General features: G+C 40.9%; 1 protein-coding gene across 1 annotated transcript in view; it reads left to right on the top strand.

Moving 5' to 3' along the window:
* Positions 1-57: 57 nt before the first annotated feature.
* The window catches only part of MTBP (MDM2 binding protein), a 31141-nt gene continuing 12308 nt past the window's right edge, over positions 58-18890 (top strand). Inside the window, exons 1-14 of the mRNA XM_056854578.1 lie at positions 58-118; positions 1922-2002; positions 4128-4201; positions 4287-4438; positions 6957-7015; positions 8437-8581; positions 9761-9875; positions 10801-10923; positions 11110-11204; positions 12547-12619; positions 14107-14224; positions 15222-15395; positions 16408-16518; positions 17769-17933. Of these exons, the coding sequence (XP_056710556.1) occupies positions 58-118; positions 1922-2002; positions 4128-4201; positions 4287-4438; positions 6957-7015; positions 8437-8581; positions 9761-9875; positions 10801-10923; positions 11110-11204; positions 12547-12619; positions 14107-14224; positions 15222-15395; positions 16408-16518; positions 17769-17933 (1546 nt within the window). The remainder of the gene's footprint in view (positions 119-1921; positions 2003-4127; positions 4202-4286; positions 4439-6956; positions 7016-8436; positions 8582-9760; positions 9876-10800; positions 10924-11109; positions 11205-12546; positions 12620-14106; positions 14225-15221; positions 15396-16407; positions 16519-17768; positions 17934-18890) is intronic.

The following is an 18890-nucleotide window of genomic DNA, read 5'->3' as shown; positions in this document are numbered from 1 at the left end:
AGGGAGGCGGGAGGCGGTGGCGGTGGCGGTGGCGGTGGCGGGCGTCGGGCCGGGGCCATGGACCGCTACCTTCTCTTCATGAGCTGGCGAGGCGAGGAGGGACCCGAAGGGCCCTCAGGTGGAGCCTCAAGACGGGGGGTGGGAGGGGAGAGCAGCGGCGGAGGGAAACTTGTCGGTTTACAGTTATGGGACGGGGGTGGGGTGGGGATAGCCGTGTTGAATTATGCACGGGAGGTTTTGCCTCGGATATGCCGCTCTCTAGAGGCGCATTTTCCCCGTCTGGATTCCCTGCGTGGGAAGTTTTGCCTTGCATTTGCCGCTCTCTAGATGCACATTTCCCCATCCACATTGCTGCTCTGTACATGCACATTTTCCCCATCTGAATTCTCTGCATGGGAAATTTTGCCTTGGATTTGCTCTCGAGATGCCCATTTTCCCCATCTGAATTCTCTGCATGGGAAGTTTTGCCTTGCATTTGCCGCTCTCTAGATGCACATTTCCCCATCCACATTGCTGCTCTGTACATGCACATTTTCCCTATTTGAATTCTCTGCATGGGAAGTTTTGCCTTGCATTTGCCGCTCTCTAGATGCACATTTCCCCATCCACATTGCTGCTCTGTACATGCACATTTTCCCCATCTGAATTCTCTGCATGGGAAATTTTGCCTTGGATTTGCTCTCGAGATGCCCATTTTCCCCATCTGAATTCTCTGCATGGGAAGTTTTGCCTTGCATTTGCCGCTCTCTAGATGCACATTTCCCCATCCACATTGCTGCTCTGTACATGCACATTTTCCCTATTTGAATTCTCTGCATGGGAAGTTTTGCCTTGCATTTGCCGCTCTCTAGATGCACATTTCCCCATCCACATTGCTGCTCTGTACATGCACATTTTCCCCATCTGAATTCTCTGCATGGGAAATTTTGCCTTGGATTTGCTCTCGAGATGCCCATTTTCCCCATCTGAATTCTCTGCATGGGAAGTTTTGCCTTGCATTTGCCGCTCTCTAGATGCACATTTCCCCATCCACATTGCTGCTCTGTACATGCACATTTTCCCTATTTGAATTCTCTGCATGGGAAGTTTTGCCTTGCATTTGCTGCTCTCTAGATGCCCATTTTCCCCATCCGAATTGCCGCTCTGTACATGCACATTTTCCCCATCTGAATTCTCTGCATGGGGAGTTTTGCCTTGCATTTGCTGCTCTCTAGATGCCCATTTTTCCCCATCTGAATTCTCGGCATGGGAAGTTTTGTCTTGGATTTATTGCTCTTTAGATGCACATTTTCCCCATCCAAATTGCCGTTCTGTAGATGCGTATTTTCCCCATCCGAATTCCCTGCATGGGAAGTTTTGCCTTGGATTTGCTGCTCTCTAGATGCACATTTTCCCCATCCAAATCGCTGTTCTGTAGATGCGCATTTTCCCCATCCGAATTCCCTGTATGGGAAGTTTTGCCTTGGATTTGCTGCTCTCTAGATGCACATTTTCGCCATCCAAATTGCCGTTCTCTAAATGCACATTTTCCCCATCTGAATTCTCTGCATGGGAAGTTTTGCCTTGGATTTGCTGCTCTCTAGATGCACATTTTCCCCATCCAAATTGCCATTCTCTAGAGATGCACCTTTTCCCCAACCGAATTCCCTGCATGGGAGGTTTTGCCTTGGATTTGCCGCCTCTAGGTGCACATTTTTCCCATCTGAATTCTCTGCATGGGAGGTTTTGCAGTCCTTCAGTCTATGCAATAAGAATTGACTGATCTTGACTAGTAATAATTGAATTAGATATGCATTAAGAATAGGTAAAACCAAGATCTGATAAATGAGCATGCATATTGCTGGACATTAATGATTTGTCTGTACAGACATACGTTCATATGAAGTTTCAATTAATATAAGCATAAACTTATATTTTGCAGGTTTGACAGCTGCCAGTATTTCTAACTTACTGGAAATAAACTATAATGCCTCTGTAAATGCAAAAATTGAAGAATTTCCCGGTAAGTGAAACATCAAATAGTAATAGAAAAGGGCAAGAGTCCAGTAGCACCTTAAAGACTAACAAAAATATTTTCTGGCAGGGTATGAGCTTTCGTGAGCCACAGCTCACTTCTTCAGATACAGCTGGAATGTGAATCCATCTGTCTTTAAGTAGAGGAGAATGAATTTGGACAAGCATTAGTATGTAAATGTTAACAGTATGTAATGTGAACAGCAGGCGTGATGGGATTAGGTGTGATATGCAGAAGAGTCTGTGATGTCCAGGGGAGAGATGGGTGTGGAGAAATCAGCATTGGTAATGAGCCATGAATACAAGATCTTTATTCAGCCCAGGTAAATGCATTGTCTTTAGTTTGAATATCAACTGTAATTCAGCAGTTTCTCTTTCCAGTCTCCCTTTGAAATTCCTTTGTAAGAGAACTGCTACTCTTAAATCTGCAACAGAATGTCCTGGAAGGTTGAAATGTTCTCCCACTGGTTTTTGAATATTGTGGAACACCTCCCGGGATGCCAGCACGAGGACTGGCGCAACTTCGGTGGAAGGCCAAGCCAGCATCCGAAAGCCGCTCTGCCGTGGTAGTCCTGGGGGGCCGGCGCAAGTGGCACTACACCGGCGTCCGTGCCAGTTTGCATGGCGCAAGTGCCACAGACACCGGCATAGGGGTCATGGCTCCTCCCTAGCCCATTTGGCCCCCAAGCTCAGGAATGAGCTGTAATAGATCTATTATGGTACAACGTTTGTGGGCTACAGTCCACTTCATCAGATGCATGAAGTGTACCCCTTGTTTGATGCTGGTGTATGTGCATTTTCCTCCTTTTTAGAGAAAAATTGGAACAGTAGGGTCAAAAGTCAATTGAAATGCAAGAAATCACGTCTGTGACATTACACTTCCTCTCACTTTTAATTGCCTTTTTGACTTCACTAGTTACAATTTCTATATATTACTGTTTACCAATAGAGTGGGCACTGTGCAGTTAATGAAGTGGGCTCTAGTCTGCAAAAGCTAACAACGTTATGAATGTGTTCATTAGTAGTTAGTAATGTAAGCAAATTGTCAGACACTTGGAGAAAAACAATACAGTATGGTTAGGAGAGCCAACGTGGTGTAGTGGTTAAGAACAGTTGATTTGATTCCCCACACCTACACATGAAGCCTGCTGGGTGACCTTGGGCTAGTCACAGTTCTCTCCTAACTCTCTCATCCCCACCTGCCTCACAAGGTGTCTGTTGGGGAAGGGAAGGAGATTGTAAGCCGGTTTGCTTCTCCTTAAAAGGTAGAGAAAGTCGGCATATAAAAACCAATTCTTATATTTTACTATCCCTTAATGTTAGGGAGGGGCTGTCACTCAGTGGTAGAGCATCTGCTTGGCATGTAGAAGGTCCCAAGTTAAATCCTTGGCATCTCCAGTTGAAAGGACAGGCAGTAGGTGATGTGAAAGTGTCTAGACCCTGGAGAGCTGAGGCCAGTCTGAGTGGAAAATGCTGACCTTGATGGACTGATGGTCTGATTCAGTATAGGGCAACATCATGTCCATGCATACCAGAAAGAAAACAGGATTAGCTCTTTAAAATATATATTGTTGATCTTGAGCTTCTTGTGAGCATATATTGTCAGGCTCTTCTTTGGCAGACTAAAGGAAAATCTTACAGTTTTTAAATGTTTTGGGGACTGTATTTGAAAAGTGGGCTCATAAAACTAATATTATTCCGAGAAACAAAAGTATGCTTTGCAGTTTATAAATTCACAACAGCATGCTGTCGGAAGTACTATGGCTACAGATATCAGATCTGAGCAGGCAAGAAAATCAAACCACACACCTTTTTCATGTAAGAGCACTTAGGAACTGACTAAAGGGAAGAAATAAGGGACAGTAAATGATGCAAGCAGACATGCCACTTATTAAAAATAATATTGTATTTTTTGTTATCCATATTTTACTGTAACAAAGAGGGAGCTGTTTGCTGCATCTGGCGCATTATTTGAGTCCCAGAATGTTTAGCTTAACCAGTGAGGTGCATTCAACATCTCTGGAGATAGAAATGAGATTTTAGAATTTCTTCTTTGCTTTTGTTCGTATGTGTGTGTTTTGCTGCATGGTAATAGGCATCCATTCCTCTTTTAGCATGTTCACTTGCTGGCATTCCAGATGTGAGGGAATGGTATTTTGCAATTCAGTCAATATGTGGACTTTATCAGGTGAGTTGAGGATTATCCAGACACCTAATTACCCAAAATGTTGATATAAACTTGAACTGATGGAATTGTATTTTTAATGAAACAGTTCTGTAGTTCTGACTGGGAAGACATCAGCTTTGACCTACTGGCAGATCAAAGCAGTGACTCTGTTCGAAGACATATTGAAGAATGCCTTGGTGGTTATCAAAATATTGAGGAGGAAGACAGTAATAGCAGAGAGCCCCTGTCAGTGATTGAGTAAGTTGATAACTTTCTGAAATTTCCATATTTATCTACTAATTTACCAATACCACAATATTGACCACACCAGCCCCAGGATCTCTTTCCCTCCCATTCTCGGACAGTTCAGACCTCATCAGCATATATTTAAAGCTAGGCTTTTCATTCCTATTTATTTATTTATTCTCTGCCTTTCTCCAGTGGGGACGCAATGGGGCTTACATCGTTCTCAGAACAACCCTGTGAGGTAGGTTAGACTGACTGGCCTGTGGTCACCCAGCAAGCTTCCATGGCAGGGTGGAGATACGAACCTGGGTCTCCCAGATCCTAGCCCAGCACTTGAACCCCCACGGCACTTACCTATACTAAATGGGGAGGAGAGGGAAATGGCTGGTGATTAGATCAGGGAGGAGAAGGCATATTTGTGTGTGATAAGGTGCTTTTCTTATTAAAGCAGAACGAAGATTGTAAAACGAGTCTGGGAGCGTTGTATAAGTAGCTCCCCATCCAAGCCCTTCCGTCCATCGCTTAGTTTGTGAAAGAATGCTGTGTGTGGTTTTGTTAATTTATGTCCTTTCCAGCAGGGTCCTTTAGGATGATTCAAAACAGCCGTAAAACAATAAGACAATCCATATGGCTATAAAAATGGCAGCACGTAAACAGTTCTAAGTAGAGCATACATCACAACCTTTTTGAGAAGATGGGAAAGGCCCTGCTCCATTCGAATGAAGCTTCGTTCAGTCCGCCTGTTTCATGTGTTGGCTGTGGTGTTTTGACACACTGCTTCTGAACCATGGAGTTTTCATTTAGCCAGCGTGATTAATAATCATTGTTAGACGGACAATGCAGTTCTGTTCCCATTGAGTTCAATGGACTTAGAAGAGCGCAATTCTTAGGATTGCACAGTTAGCCTTCCTCAGTTTGTCCCTTTTAAAGCTTTCTGTGCTAGTGCCCATCGCTACAAGTTGTGGCATGTTTCCATGCGTTAATTTTGTGTTGCGTGTCCTGAATCCATTCAATTGTGTGAACCCAAGTTTAGTATTATGGGAAAGGGAGAAAAAGTCTGTCTGTAATTTTTCTGTACTTTGCATGATTTTTTAAATAGCTACAGGATGTCCTCATCCCCCCTCAATTATTTTCAGCTAAACAACTTTTTAGTACTTTCTTATAAAGAAAATGCCCAGCTTCTTGATCATTTTAGTTGCATATTTCTGTATATTTTGCTACTCTGTAATATTCTCTTGGGATGGATTTACCAGAACCACAAAATTTCAAATGTGACAATAGCTGCTAGTTTCATTTTGCATTGCTTTTTAAATAATTTATAGCACTGATTACATTTTTTTTGTTTCTGCTGAGTTACCTCTACTCGATCCGTATCGTATATATGTGTTATAACTTTACATTTATTCACTCCGAATCGCATTTGCTGCATTGTTGCCCATTCTCCCAGTTTGAAGAGAGGTCATTCTGGCCTGCTTCGGTTGCAAATAATTTAGTACACCTCACTTCTTGCCCTATTCCAGGTTGCTTAAGAAAAAAATTACATACCTGAGAACCTACATGTCACTGGGGGTGTTCCACAGATACTTCCCTCCAGTTGTGAGAACGGCACATTTTTTTTGTTTGTTTATTCATTCCTGGACTTTCTCCCCAGCGGGGCCCAACACACCTTAAATCAATCTCTTCTCCTCCATTCAACAATCCTGTAAGGTAGGTTAGGCTGAGAGTGCATTATAGGCCAAAAGTCACCAAGCCAGCTACCATGGCAGAGTGGGGTTGCAAACCTGTGTCTCCAAGATCCTAGTCCAACACACTAACCCCTACACCACACCTGTCTTCATACACCTACCTTCCGCTGCCTGTTACCAAGCCAGTTAGTAATCCATTCTTGTTATTTTAGGAGTATCTAACTTCTCAATAATATATCTAGTTTTTACTTCTCAGAAAAGGAAGTGTGTATATTCAAGATCCGTGGAAGTGTTGGTGGCTATCAGCAGAGTCATCCAGAATATCCCCAAATTGTATTGGGTGGCTGGTTTTAGTAATAAAAGTATAAATGCCAACACAAGGGGGAGCCAGTCAGTCAATCTCTGAATTGTGTCAATCGATATGGAAATTATCTCTTTCAGGTTTAGTAGCAAAGCATTTTTTTTTGTATACACGTTTTAATCAATACGTCTAAGTAATAATAGTAATTGGCTTATTATTGAGGCAGCTTCTAGTGAGTCCTCTCTGACTGGGCTCTTTGGGCTTTGGACTGTGTTTTGCTGTTGGTGTTCCCTAATTTGGTGGTGGTGCTTTCATTAGAAATGCTGCTGTTCTCTTGTTTTGACAACACTTGTTCTTGAGGTTTTGAGAATTTTAAAATATTGTTTTATCTTATGGTATTTTATATTTTAATTGAGGCAGGAGATAATTTTTGAAATTAATCTTGATCTGTTTTTTGATGGTGTTTGGATTGCATAATTCTTTGAGAATGTTAGAGCTGGAAATATGATCACTAATTTTCAATATGCGTTCTTTTGAATTTTAGTCTCTTTGAAGAATCTGCTGAGAGTATACATCAGCTAGCAGACAAGCTTCCTGCTCCTGGTAATCATTTTTGGAAACTGGAAAGTCTGTTTTCTCACCTCTTGTAAAAATCTGCTTTTTTCCCCTAGTCACTTTGGGTATAAAACCTCTGTCATGGCCAGTGATGTGGGTTTTCCAGAGAAATTTGAATCAGAAAATTTTCCAATTGAAATTTAAATAAACAATTTAAATCTATAATGTAAGCAAAAGAAGGCAAATATACTATGTACAAGCCTGGACTATGTACAGTCACTGGGGATTTGTCAGCGTGGTGTAGTTAAGAGTGGTGGACTCTAATTTGGAGAACCGGGTTTGATCCCCCACTCCTCCACACGAGTAGCCGACTCTAGCCTGGTGAACCAGGTTGGTTTCCCCACTTCTACACTTAAAGCCAGCTGGGCGACCTTGGGCTAGTCACAGTTCTCTCTGAACTCTCTCAGCCTCACCTACCTCAAGGTGCCTGTTGTGGGGAGATGAAGGGAAGGAGATTGTAAGCCGGTTTGATTCTTCTTAAAAGGTAGAGAGAATCGGCATAGGTCAGCTTCCTAACCCCTTTTGCCCCAAGAACACCCTCTCGAGCAGCGGCGTTGCTACGCCACCTTTTTGGGCGGCGTAACCCTGTTGCTTTCTATGGGGGCATTTCCCCCTTTTTCATTTTAAAATTACTTTTATTTACCTTGCAGAGGCCGGGAAACCTCTGTGGAGGCGGCATGACAGCGCCCTCCTGGCCGCTGCCTAACTCCCCCCCCCTCAATTCAGGAATGGGCTGCCCAAGCATTGGGGGGGGGGGAAGAAGGGTCATGAGGTAACATTAAGTTTGAGATGTGATGGAAACAAAATCAAAATGGCAAAGACAGGGAGAATCTTTAAATCTACCAGTGAATCTTCAAGCAGGCTCAGAGAGCCATACAATAATCAGAAGATTGCTTTCGCCATGCCATCTACAACACATGCAGTTTATATTTATATATATATGTGCTGTAAGGTCAAAATAAGTAGGTTTTTTTTAATAATGGCAACCAAAAACAGTTTGGCCCTAGTAAGAGGGGATAGGGTGCATGTTGGAGAGGTGAACTAAATTAGAGTGGCGTTCAATTTCATGGTTCATATGATTTTAAGCTCAAATTAGGGTACAAGACTGTTTTTAGAGAGAGGGGAAATAACGGATATCAACTTTTAGAGGACAGGTGGAGAATAACGGGAGGTTTGACGGCAAAATGAGATTGTCTCTTTTAAACATCATTAGACTTGAATGTTCTGCAAACAAATGTCAGAGAGATGGAGAATGTGCTTATCAATTCTGATAAATCTTGTACCTAAATCTCTTAGTGGTTAATTTGTGATAAAGCAGAATCTGTGCGTCTGTTCCTTAAAATGGAGTTATTTCTTTCCTAATTTGAAGTGCTTGAGTTACCTACGTGCATGATACATTGTTTCTACAGGAAGAGCAATGGTTGATGTGATATTGCAGTCTTCGGAAGGAGATGCCCCAAGGTTAAAAGACTGTTTACCAGTTATTGGTGCCTTGAAACATCTGAGAGAATGGCACGCAGCAAAAATCACTATTGTAGCAAAGGAAGGCAAAACGTGAGTGGTGTTGTCCGTATCAAATAAGAAAACTGTTTAATTGTGTTGCTTTATATTGCCTTTGGTACAGTAGATCATGCCATCTTGTTGAGGCGCCTGGAGGCAGAAGAAGGTATGTAGGGGCTTTAGCTCAGTGGTAAATACAGAAGGCATACAGAAGGTCCCAGGTTCAATCCCCTGCAGCTCCAGTTAAAGGGACCAGGCAAGCAGGTGACGTGAAAGACCTCTGCCTGAGTCCCTGGAGAGCCACTGCCGGTCTGAGTAGACAATACTGACTTTGATGGACCAAGGGTCTGATTCAGTATAAGGCAGCTTCATATGTTCATATGTATCAGGGTGTGTGTGTGTTGAACTGGTTGAAAACATTCCTCATGGATCATGGTGGTTCCAGACTTCTAAAAACCTAATGCATTGGTTACTGAATGTCCCATTTTGTTGAATCACTATGTGTAATCCACCTTGAGTCCCTTTGAGAACTATAAATAACGTAAATAAAATAATAAATATATGTAAAATTATATTGCAAAATTAAGTTCATAAAGGCTGCACTCCTAAAAAACACTTTTCTGGGAGTAAGGCCGTACAATTTAAATTTGAAGGTCACAGAGGAACTTTGGTTAAATGAAGGCATATGACTGTGTACAAGTCATGGGCTTTTGAATAAGATCTTGTGGGTGCAAATTGGTACAGTGAGTCTAAGCTTTTGAATTAAAAATAAATAAGATGGTTGCTGCCTAGGTAGACCTTTAATATAACTGGATATGTTAAACTGGCTTTAAATACTGTGTTTGCAGTCTAAAAGCTTTCTATTAAGAAATGTTTTACGGTGCAGTCCTAAGCAGAATTGTACACTGTGTGTTCAGAAGGGTGTATTTCTGCTTAATGTTACACTGTTAAAATACTGAGTACTGATGAAATCCTTGTTTGTCTCTTTCATGTTTCAAGAGATCTTGATAGTATACGTTCCCTGGCTTGTGACACGTGCAAGAATAACTAAATAAGTTTTATGTTCTTCATTATTACCACTTTTGCAGTTAGTCTTTGGTCAAAGAAATCAACAATTCTTTGTGGGAAAACAACTAGTTTAAATCAACTTTTTGTAAACCAACTTATAACTCAAAGAGTTATGGAGACCGAGTAAAAGATTCACAGCCCATTCATGTTTTCTTCTATTCATAGATGGCAAAAAATTGCCGATTATCTGTCTGCCAATATTGTGGCTCCTGAAAACCTAAAAAATAGCATTGATTCGACAGAACTGTGGAGAGGAAGAATTCAGATATGGGAGCAAAAGGTACTACATTGTGACTGGTCTTAACCCTCTTTGGAAGTACTGCGACATGTCCTATATCAGAGTTTCCCAAACCTTTTGAGTCATGGAGCACTTTTCAAGGAGAGAAATTTGTCACAAGCACTAATTTTCACCTAGCACCTGTATACTAAACCGAATGACATTAGTATTTTTCTTTCCAGTCTTTTCATGGAGCACTAGGAGACGTTTCATGGAGTGCCAAGTGCTCCTTCGAGCACAGTTTGGGAACCTCTGTGCTATATCATACTGCTGAAAATACATACCAGTTGTAGGCGTGGAATCCTGCTTGATGCTCTTAACCTGAATGTCGTCAGTTACAGAAGCTGTTCTGTATTGGTTTGAGCATGCTGAGCAGAGGCACGTGACTCACTGAATCAGCCTAGAATCTCAGATAACTGCTCTTTGATATCTCTGATCATGTGAATGAGGCCAAGCGTATGTTCTCCCCCAACTGGACATGAAGCAGCTTTGTTGGCAGAACTCCTCATTCGCCATTTGCAGTCAAATTTCAGGAAGTGGCTGCTTCTGATCTGGAGAACCGGTTTGGTTCCTCACTCCTCCACATGAGTGGCAGGGGCTAATCTGAGGAACTGGATTTGTTTCCCTGCTCCTACATATGAAGCCAGCTGGGTGACCTTGGCCTAACCACACTCTCTCAGCCCCACCTACCTCACAGGGTGTCTGTTGTGGGGAGGGGAAGGTGATTGCAGGCCGGTTTGATTCTCCTTTAAGTGGTAGAGAGAGTCGGCATGTAAAAACCAACTCTTTGTTTTTATTACTGCAATGATTTATTTGTAATTTTTTAGTTACATTTGTAAAGGTTTTGCTTTAATGAATGCTTCAGATTTTTTTAAAGTAACCTCTGGCTTTTACATTTATTATCCTTTAAACACTTTGTGTCTTTCAGTTTGGCTCCGAAATTACCTTTCCAGATTTCTGTATAAAAAGTACTACAACAAGAGGGTCATTCAGTAACTTGTATTTTGACAAAACTGAATGGACAAAACGTACCAACGCTCACCTGCAAAAGGTAAAAGCATGCGTTTGAGCTTTCTTTGATCTCCACTACTTGGTTTTTTAAACTGTATTACACTTGACATTTTTTCACTTTGGCCGTAACAAATTCTATTCCATGTCTTGGTTAGAAGAATTAATAGCATGTTTCAGATAAATAAAATAATAGCAAAATAACTCTCTCAACTACATGCCCTTTCAGGTTTTCCATTATTATAGCCCGGCATTGAAGTTCGTACAGATGGTCCGGCTGTCTGATCTTCCTTCATCTTTAGTGTCGGACCTTCACTTTGATCTGTATCCTTTTGTTACCAAGCTCATTCTGTTTGATTTGTGTTTTGAGTCCCCCTAATTACACTGAGCTAGTGGAGATACGTCAGGTGCAGGATATTTTTGGAGAGTTCTTCACATACATGAACCCATAATTGGGCTTGGTTTAAGTAGAGAAGGAGGAAACAGGGACTGTAGCAAATATTCTCAAGTTGTTTCCTTTAGTCAGGCTTATTGTTATATAATTATGATTCAAATAAATTAAAAAAGCATCTGTGAAGTATTGTGTGTATAGATAAATTAGGAATATAAAAAAAAGTTATAGCAATTGCAGGAGGAATAAGGTAAGATTTTTAATTACGAAAGAGTAGTAAATGTTTCCATACATTGGCTAGAATTGTACTGTATGCATCATTCATATTCCTCATTCTAGGATCCTCACAAGAAACTGGTCCACAAACCCAGTCTACAAAGCCAGTGTGGTGTAGTGGTTAAGAGCTGTGGTTTGGAGCGGTGGAGTCTGATCTGGAGAACCGAGTTTGATTCCCCACTCCTCCACATGAGTGGCGGAGGCTAATCTGTTGAACTGGATTTCTTTCCCCACTCCTCCACATGAAGCCAGCTGGGTGACCTTGGGCTAGTCATAGTTCTCTTAGAGCTCTCTCAGACCCACCTACCTCACAGGATGTCTGTTGTGGGGAAGGGAAGGTGATTGTAAGCCGGTTTGATTTTGCCTTAAGTGGTAGAGAAAGTCGGCATATAAAAACCAACTCTTCTTCATAACACGTAGAAAACTTAATTTTGGGCATGCAAATTCAAAAAATGGGAAAGACTTATCCAGGAGGTATAAAATTTTCCGTATTCCGTGTTCACAGAAAGATTGATTAGTTTCTTAGTTAACAGTCCCAGAGTTTTGGGACTTGTTGAAGTACCCCGCTGTGGCAAGTGAGATACTGAACGATCTTCATAGAAACTCATTGTTCTTGTGATTTCAATCATAGAATCATAGAAGCTGTGTTGATGTTTTTGTCAAGCCACATGAAATACAGTGGCAAAACAAATATTTTTGTTTTTGCCACTTCTTAATGAACTCTGTAAGTCATAACTTCTGTGCTATTGAAGATGTGGGGGCAGGGACTTGCTGACCATGCATTTCAGCAGTGTGCTTTCGCAAATGTAAATCACAGTAACTCCGTAAATCTCAATAACTCCATCAATCAGATCTCCTTGTAATGATAGATTTACCGTAATGGCTTTGGGCTTCTAAAGAGACACCCGAATAATGCTATTTTATTGCAGAATGTATAAGTCTCAACATTAACAGTTCATGGGTATCCTTGAAGATGTGATTTCTTAACTCAGTATGTAGGAGTTTGGCCAGGACCAACGTCAAAGACAGGTCTGCGCTCTTTCAGAGTCAGATGTCTTCCCTTCATGAAAAGGTATACTGTTTCTTCAACTCAGCAGCAAAATAAATTGCAATTCATTTTTAATGTACATCGAAGAATGATTCTGCATGGTGTGTTGCCTCGTTGCGAAGTGTAAATTTTAATTATAAGTACCACACGTTTGCCCTGACCTGGATGGCCCAGGCAAGCCTGATCTCGTCAGATCTCAGAAGCTAAGCAGGGTCATCTCTGGTTAGTATTTGGATGGGGGACCACCAAGGAATACCAGGGTTGCTGTGCAGAGGAAGGCACTGGCAAACCACCTCTGTTAGTCTCTTGCCATGAAAACCCCAAAAGGGGTCGCCATAAGTCGGCTGCGACTTGATGGCACTTTACACACACACACCACACGTTAGATTCAGTACAAATACTTAATTGCAATTGTCTTGAAATTACTTTTCCTCGCCAAATGCATCTGCTTTAAATAGTTAGTCAGTAGCTTCTCTTAATGTAATTAACATTAGGAAAGAATATTTGAGGAATAGTCAAAAACTCACTAGTCCAGAACTTCATAGGTCTGGATAAAACTAATTAATGGTTTCTAGATTATTAGCCAGATGCCTGGAATTTTACAGGTCTTGTGTGGGGGATACTTTGAAATAAAATGTGGTTCAAAGTTCTGCAATAGGGCAACGGAAGCAGCACCAATGAAACAAAATAAAATGAAGTCTCATTCATTGAAATTCATCCCCAAATTACCTTGAAGACAAAAGGATAAACTTCAGTCTTATACAAGTAGGTCTTCTAAAAGATGCTCAGGCTTGGTGAATTTTTAGTGCAAGAGAATCCCATAACCATTATCTGTCTAACTGGGCAGAAAGATGGGATATAAATATTGTAAATAAATAAATACTTGGCTGTTTTGGTAACTGTGTAACTGAAGAAGTGAGCTGTGACTCACAAAAGTTCATACCCTGCCAGAAATTTTGTTAGTCTTTAAGGTACTACTGGACTCTTGCTCTTTTTTATTGGTAACTATGCTGTGTGAACATGATGCATAGTTCTTTTTTAAAAAATATTTCAACTTATAAGGTTATACAAACAATAACATAACACGTAACACATAACATAAATACAAAATTTAACATATATTCCAACATAAAAGCTAATGTTAAAACCTAACAAAATCAAGTGTGCCTCAATCAACTCTGAGTCTTATATCTGTTAGTATTTATTCTAGGTTATCCTCACTATTCAACTGTATTTATAGATATACTTGTTAGTACTTATTGGTAGCTAAAAAACCTTTCACAATATCAGCTACATTGAATACTTGAGAAAGGGAACTAGTAAACTAATAAAATATGTAAACAAGTATCATAGTAGCATAAAATTATAAGCCAAACTAATTAAGAAGTTCCCTGATGCATAGTTCTATAAGGTGTCAATGGATTCAATTGTCAGATACCTTCATAAAGGTGTCTTTTGGGAAGCAGATCCATAATAAAAAAGTATTGTGTGTGTGTGTATATTTTCTGTAGGTTGGAGCACTGTTTGTATTGCCTTGCAGTGTAAGTGGAATGTTGATACCCTTGCCTATCCAACTCCATACCAAAAAATGGAAGGAATATGTGGCTCAGAATCCTAAAGTCATCAGTGGTGAGCAATGTGTGCATCTCTAATGGGCCTTCAAGCCTCTCCCTTCAGCAATCCCCTATCCTTCGTTTTAGTACATCCCATCTGACTTCCCCAAGGGCTGCCTGATGACATGTCCAAGAGGGAGGACTCTGACCCAGGCATGCTTGGGTGGCTTTGACTGGTTATGCCTCAAATCCCAGGGGCTGTGGCTAGGGATGCAGGGAGCTCACGTCCCTTGCTGGCGCAATTCATCCCCTGTTCCCGAGCCAAGGCAAAGCAACGAGTACACACACATGAAGCTGCCTTATACTGAATCAGACCCTTGGTCCATCAAAGTCAGTATTGTCTACTCAGACTGGCAGTGGCTCTCACATGAACACATGAAGCTGCCTTATACTGAATTAGGCCCTTGGCCCATCGAAGTAAGTATTGTCTACCCTGACCGGCAGTGGCTCTCCAGGGTCTCAGGCAAAGGTCTTTCACATCACCCACTTGCCTAGTCCCTTTTAACTGGAGATGCTGGGGATTGAACTTGGGACCTTCTGCATGCCAAGCAGATGCTGAATCACTGAGTCACAGCCCCTCCTCTAAGTGCCTTATCGTATTTTGCAACTTAACCATGCTTTGTGAGCAATGGAGTATACGTTGCTAAAATAAATAAAAAGGTAACAGAGTGAAAGAAACATGTTCTCCTTTCCAGTGGTTATGAAACCTGGGAACACATTTGATTGTAAACTTTCTCATACAAACAAAGTGTAGGCATGTGGCACATCTGTTGATCTGAATGTGTGAATAAGTCTGCTACAAATTATAAAGATACAAGTGTTATGTGAGTGTGTGTTAATGAAAGTAGTTTGAGTGCACTTGCTGTGTTTTTAAAAATCCCTCTGGCAATCCTAAATATAGAATATACTGAGACTTTTCACCTTGTATGCCTGAACAATTGTCACTGACATTAGTAAAGTTGGTGAAATTTTTTTAAAAATAACTTCTATCACATTTCTTCTGTTCTCATTAGTTCCCGAAGTTGAACTGAAAGGAGAAACTTGCAGCTATTATTTCTTAGTGCGAGGCAACGGCTGTGGAGGCTGCAAAGCGACATTGATCTGTTCAGCCAATCAGATAAATGGCTCAGTCGGTCTTGCCAAAACAATTGGAAAACTGACAACGAAGACTGAGGAAGCCGAAGAAAGTAAGTCCATTTCTGAGCATTAGATAGGAGAATTAGATTCAATTACAACGTTTGTGTCATTCTTAATTAGAAAAGAACAAAATTCTACAGAATTGTTTATCTTGAACTCAATATGTGGCTCAGGCAGCCCAGTCCCTGGGCGGGGGACAGATCCATGGAAGCTGGGAGAGGCACAGCCGTGCCGTCTCCTCAGAGGCTTCCCGGCCGCTGCAGAGGCAAAAAAGGAAGTTCAGAAATAATAAAAATTAAAAAGGGGGGAAATCTCCCATTGCCTGCAATGGGGCTACTCACTGAAAAAGGGGGCAAAGCCCCACCACCGCTCAAGGGGGCATTACCAGGTGAAATGGTTGCGGCATATTATATTCTGAACTACATTGCTGGAGGGGGAAGGAACAGATTTTGGAAAAGAGATGGGGGCGGCTTCCATTTTCCTGTGAAATGCTGAGGTTCTCTGAATGCCAAGTCTGGCTTTAGGTAATCAGCATAAGAAAGGCCATGCTGGATCAAACCAAGGTTATCAAGTCCAGCAGTCCGTTCACACAATGGCCAACGAGGTGCCTCTAGGAAGCCCACAAACAAGACGACTGCAGCAGCATTATCCTGCCTGTGTTCCATAGCACCTGATATAATAGGTGTGCTCCTCTGATCCTGGAGAGAATAGGTATGCATCATGACTAGCATCCATTTTTACTAATGGATACCCCTCTCCTCCATGAACATATCCACTCCCCTCTTAAAGCCTTCCAAGTTGGCAGCCATCACCACATCCTGGGGCAGGGAGTTCCACAATTCTGTTTTTGTATATTGAACTCACGTATAAAACACACCCAGCCATGGTATCTGGGACTACTTTGTGTAAAACCTGTGATGTTTTGCTGAAGGGTGTTGATCCAAGATGCTTTATGCTCAAGTCACTGATAATGTTAAGTTCTAGAATTTAATATAATTTTATCACTTTGGGATTCGTAGGATCATCTCTTGTCTCATGAAACCCCCCCTTCCCCCCATACAGGTATGGCTGAAGAGATCATCAGATCTCTTCCACTTCTCTGTGGAGAAGAGATCTTACAGAGAGAGAAGAAACTGGCTTGTATCCAGGCGTTAGCTTTGAATCAATGCCTGAGTAAGTAACTGAAAGAACAGCTGCCAACCTGTGAGCTGATACGTAACAATTTGTCTTAATTTAGGTTTAATTTGACAGTATTTATGTTACACTCTAAGGAAACAAGAACATTCAGGCAATGTTTTAAAGTGTTTTCATTAGGAAAAAGTGGGATTATGCATCTAAGACGTTTTCTGCTTGTATGATGTGTCTTAAAACAGATGTTAACGTCTGTTATTTTTGCAAGCGATGTTTTTCTGTTACTACTTTCAAAGCAAATACCCAACCATAGGGGCTAACTTGGAGCTAAGCTATACAATCCAGGAGAAGATTAAAACCAAACCAAACAAGAATTTTCTATGGAAATATGGTTGTCAGATCTTCAAAACAACTGGAAAAAAAGGGAGAGAAAAGAAACCGAAGAGGTTGAGCTAGATACTACATAATATAATAAAAAGAGATTTGTTTATATTTTGTGCACAAATACATGTTAAAAACACTGGGTCTACAATGTAGGCTACCTAAAAAGCGTGAACAAATATAAACAGCACATACTCAGTTGATGTCAATACATAAAATGACCAAACGCTTTTCGGCCTTATATAGGCCTTCCTCAGTGGTCAAATATAAAATAATTTTATAATACACATCCTGTCATCTATATTCATGTTATAAAAGGTAAAACATATAAAAGCCTTTTGGAAAAGAAAAAAAGTGATAAAGCCAATTAGTATAATCTTAATAAATAATATACCCAAAGAATTAAAAAAAATGGGGGGGGGGAATTGTATGGTAACCTTTTGTTTTGTGTGGCTTTATGTAAAAATATTTAGTCCATGTGTGTTAAAACATGGTTACCAGCTCACACCTAGGTCAAAAATTATATTTTAAATTTTTTTAGTTATGCTATCCATGAAAGAATCTGTCAGATCTTCAGCCAGACTCTTCAGCTGTGCCTTTAGCCAGCAGTTTTGTATGCAAAATGTAGCGGATAATGGGGTTGCCACCAGGCTTAAAGAAATATGTCTTGTCCCTGATAATAATAAGATGGCTTATTATTATTGGGCTCCTGGGAGCGACCAATGGAAATTGTCTTTAAAGATAAGGTAGTTTTTAAAGATAATTCATATGTGTAGCTCCAGCCCTTTTGAAACTAGTGGTATGAAGTATGTCAATAACAGTTTACTCAAACTGTGCATTTTGTGTTAAAGGTACATTGACAATGACTGTATGAAGCTCAACTGTGCTTTGTGTTCTTTCTTTTTTTCCAGAGAGGCAGGAAACAACCAAACCATCCCTGATTGCTTCAGCCGAGGAACTGAAAACCATGTTAACACGGACCAGGGAACGTTTTTTAGAGCTGTGGAATGCTAGCCTTCCCAAAAGTGATTGTCCAAGAGCAGCTGTCAGAACCAACAGCCACAGAACAATTTGTGGTAGGTATCTTTTGTGTGTGTGTGTTCTTGAAGTGACTACAACTAGTGCTATTAACGATGCAACTGGACTAAAGCCGAAAGGACATCCAGTTGTTGACGTGAATGGATACAGGAGGAAAATCCAAAGCTTTTTGACACATAACAGGAACGTGAAACATGAAAAGTACAAACCAAGGTAAGCAGAACATTTTTCCTGTTAATAGTCATATTTTCAGTTCAATTAAACGTACGTGCCACGCGTGGACACAAATTACAGTGATATAAAGAGTTTGTAGGAAAAATGCATATGCAATGAGCACTTGGAAAGGGGTGCTATGCACTATTATCTATAAGTGATTGCCAGAAATTTCTAAGTACTTAAAGGGAACTTAGATAATAATGAGCAAATCACTGCCCTAAATGAACAGTGAAAATCAGGAGAATATGTTTATCACAGAATGCAGAAAAGTCAGGGAAGGGAATATTGGGGGTCAGATCTACATGATTCAATGCATGAGAAAGTTTAATAGGAACAAATTTTCCCCTAAAGTCATTGTGAGTAGAAATGCCAGGCTAAAAAAGTATCATACTGGGAACATTCGGGAGAAGACATCCCTTCTTGAGGCCAGATCACAAAGTGTCCCTTCCTCCTCAGGAACTTTGATCAGCCCTTAAGAAAAAAAAATCAGAGAATGTAGCCAAATGAGAAAATGCTGTAATAGTGGATGACTTTCTTTCCTTTATCCCTTAGAAGCTCCTTGATCCATTGATCTTGAGCAGCATATATCTAGTGTTTGAGGGATATAAGGACTGAAACAAATCTTGCTACTGACAATGCAGCCTTGGGATCCCTATCACTTAGTAATGGATGACTTCCAGCTAACTTTACATGGACTTCATAAGTGCCCAAGTAGGTTGTGACAAAGAGACTCTATTTCTAGACATGATAAATTGCTTTCCCTTCCAACAAGTCAGCGT

This window comes from Euleptes europaea, chromosome 8 (assembly GCF_029931775.1).
Source record: "Euleptes europaea isolate rEulEur1 chromosome 8, rEulEur1.hap1, whole genome shotgun sequence".
Lineage (NCBI taxonomy): Eukaryota > Metazoa > Chordata > Lepidosauria > Squamata > Sphaerodactylidae > Euleptes > Euleptes europaea.
The sequence above is the reverse complement of the archived record's forward strand: the minus strand, read 5'-3'. Positions and strand labels throughout refer to the sequence as shown.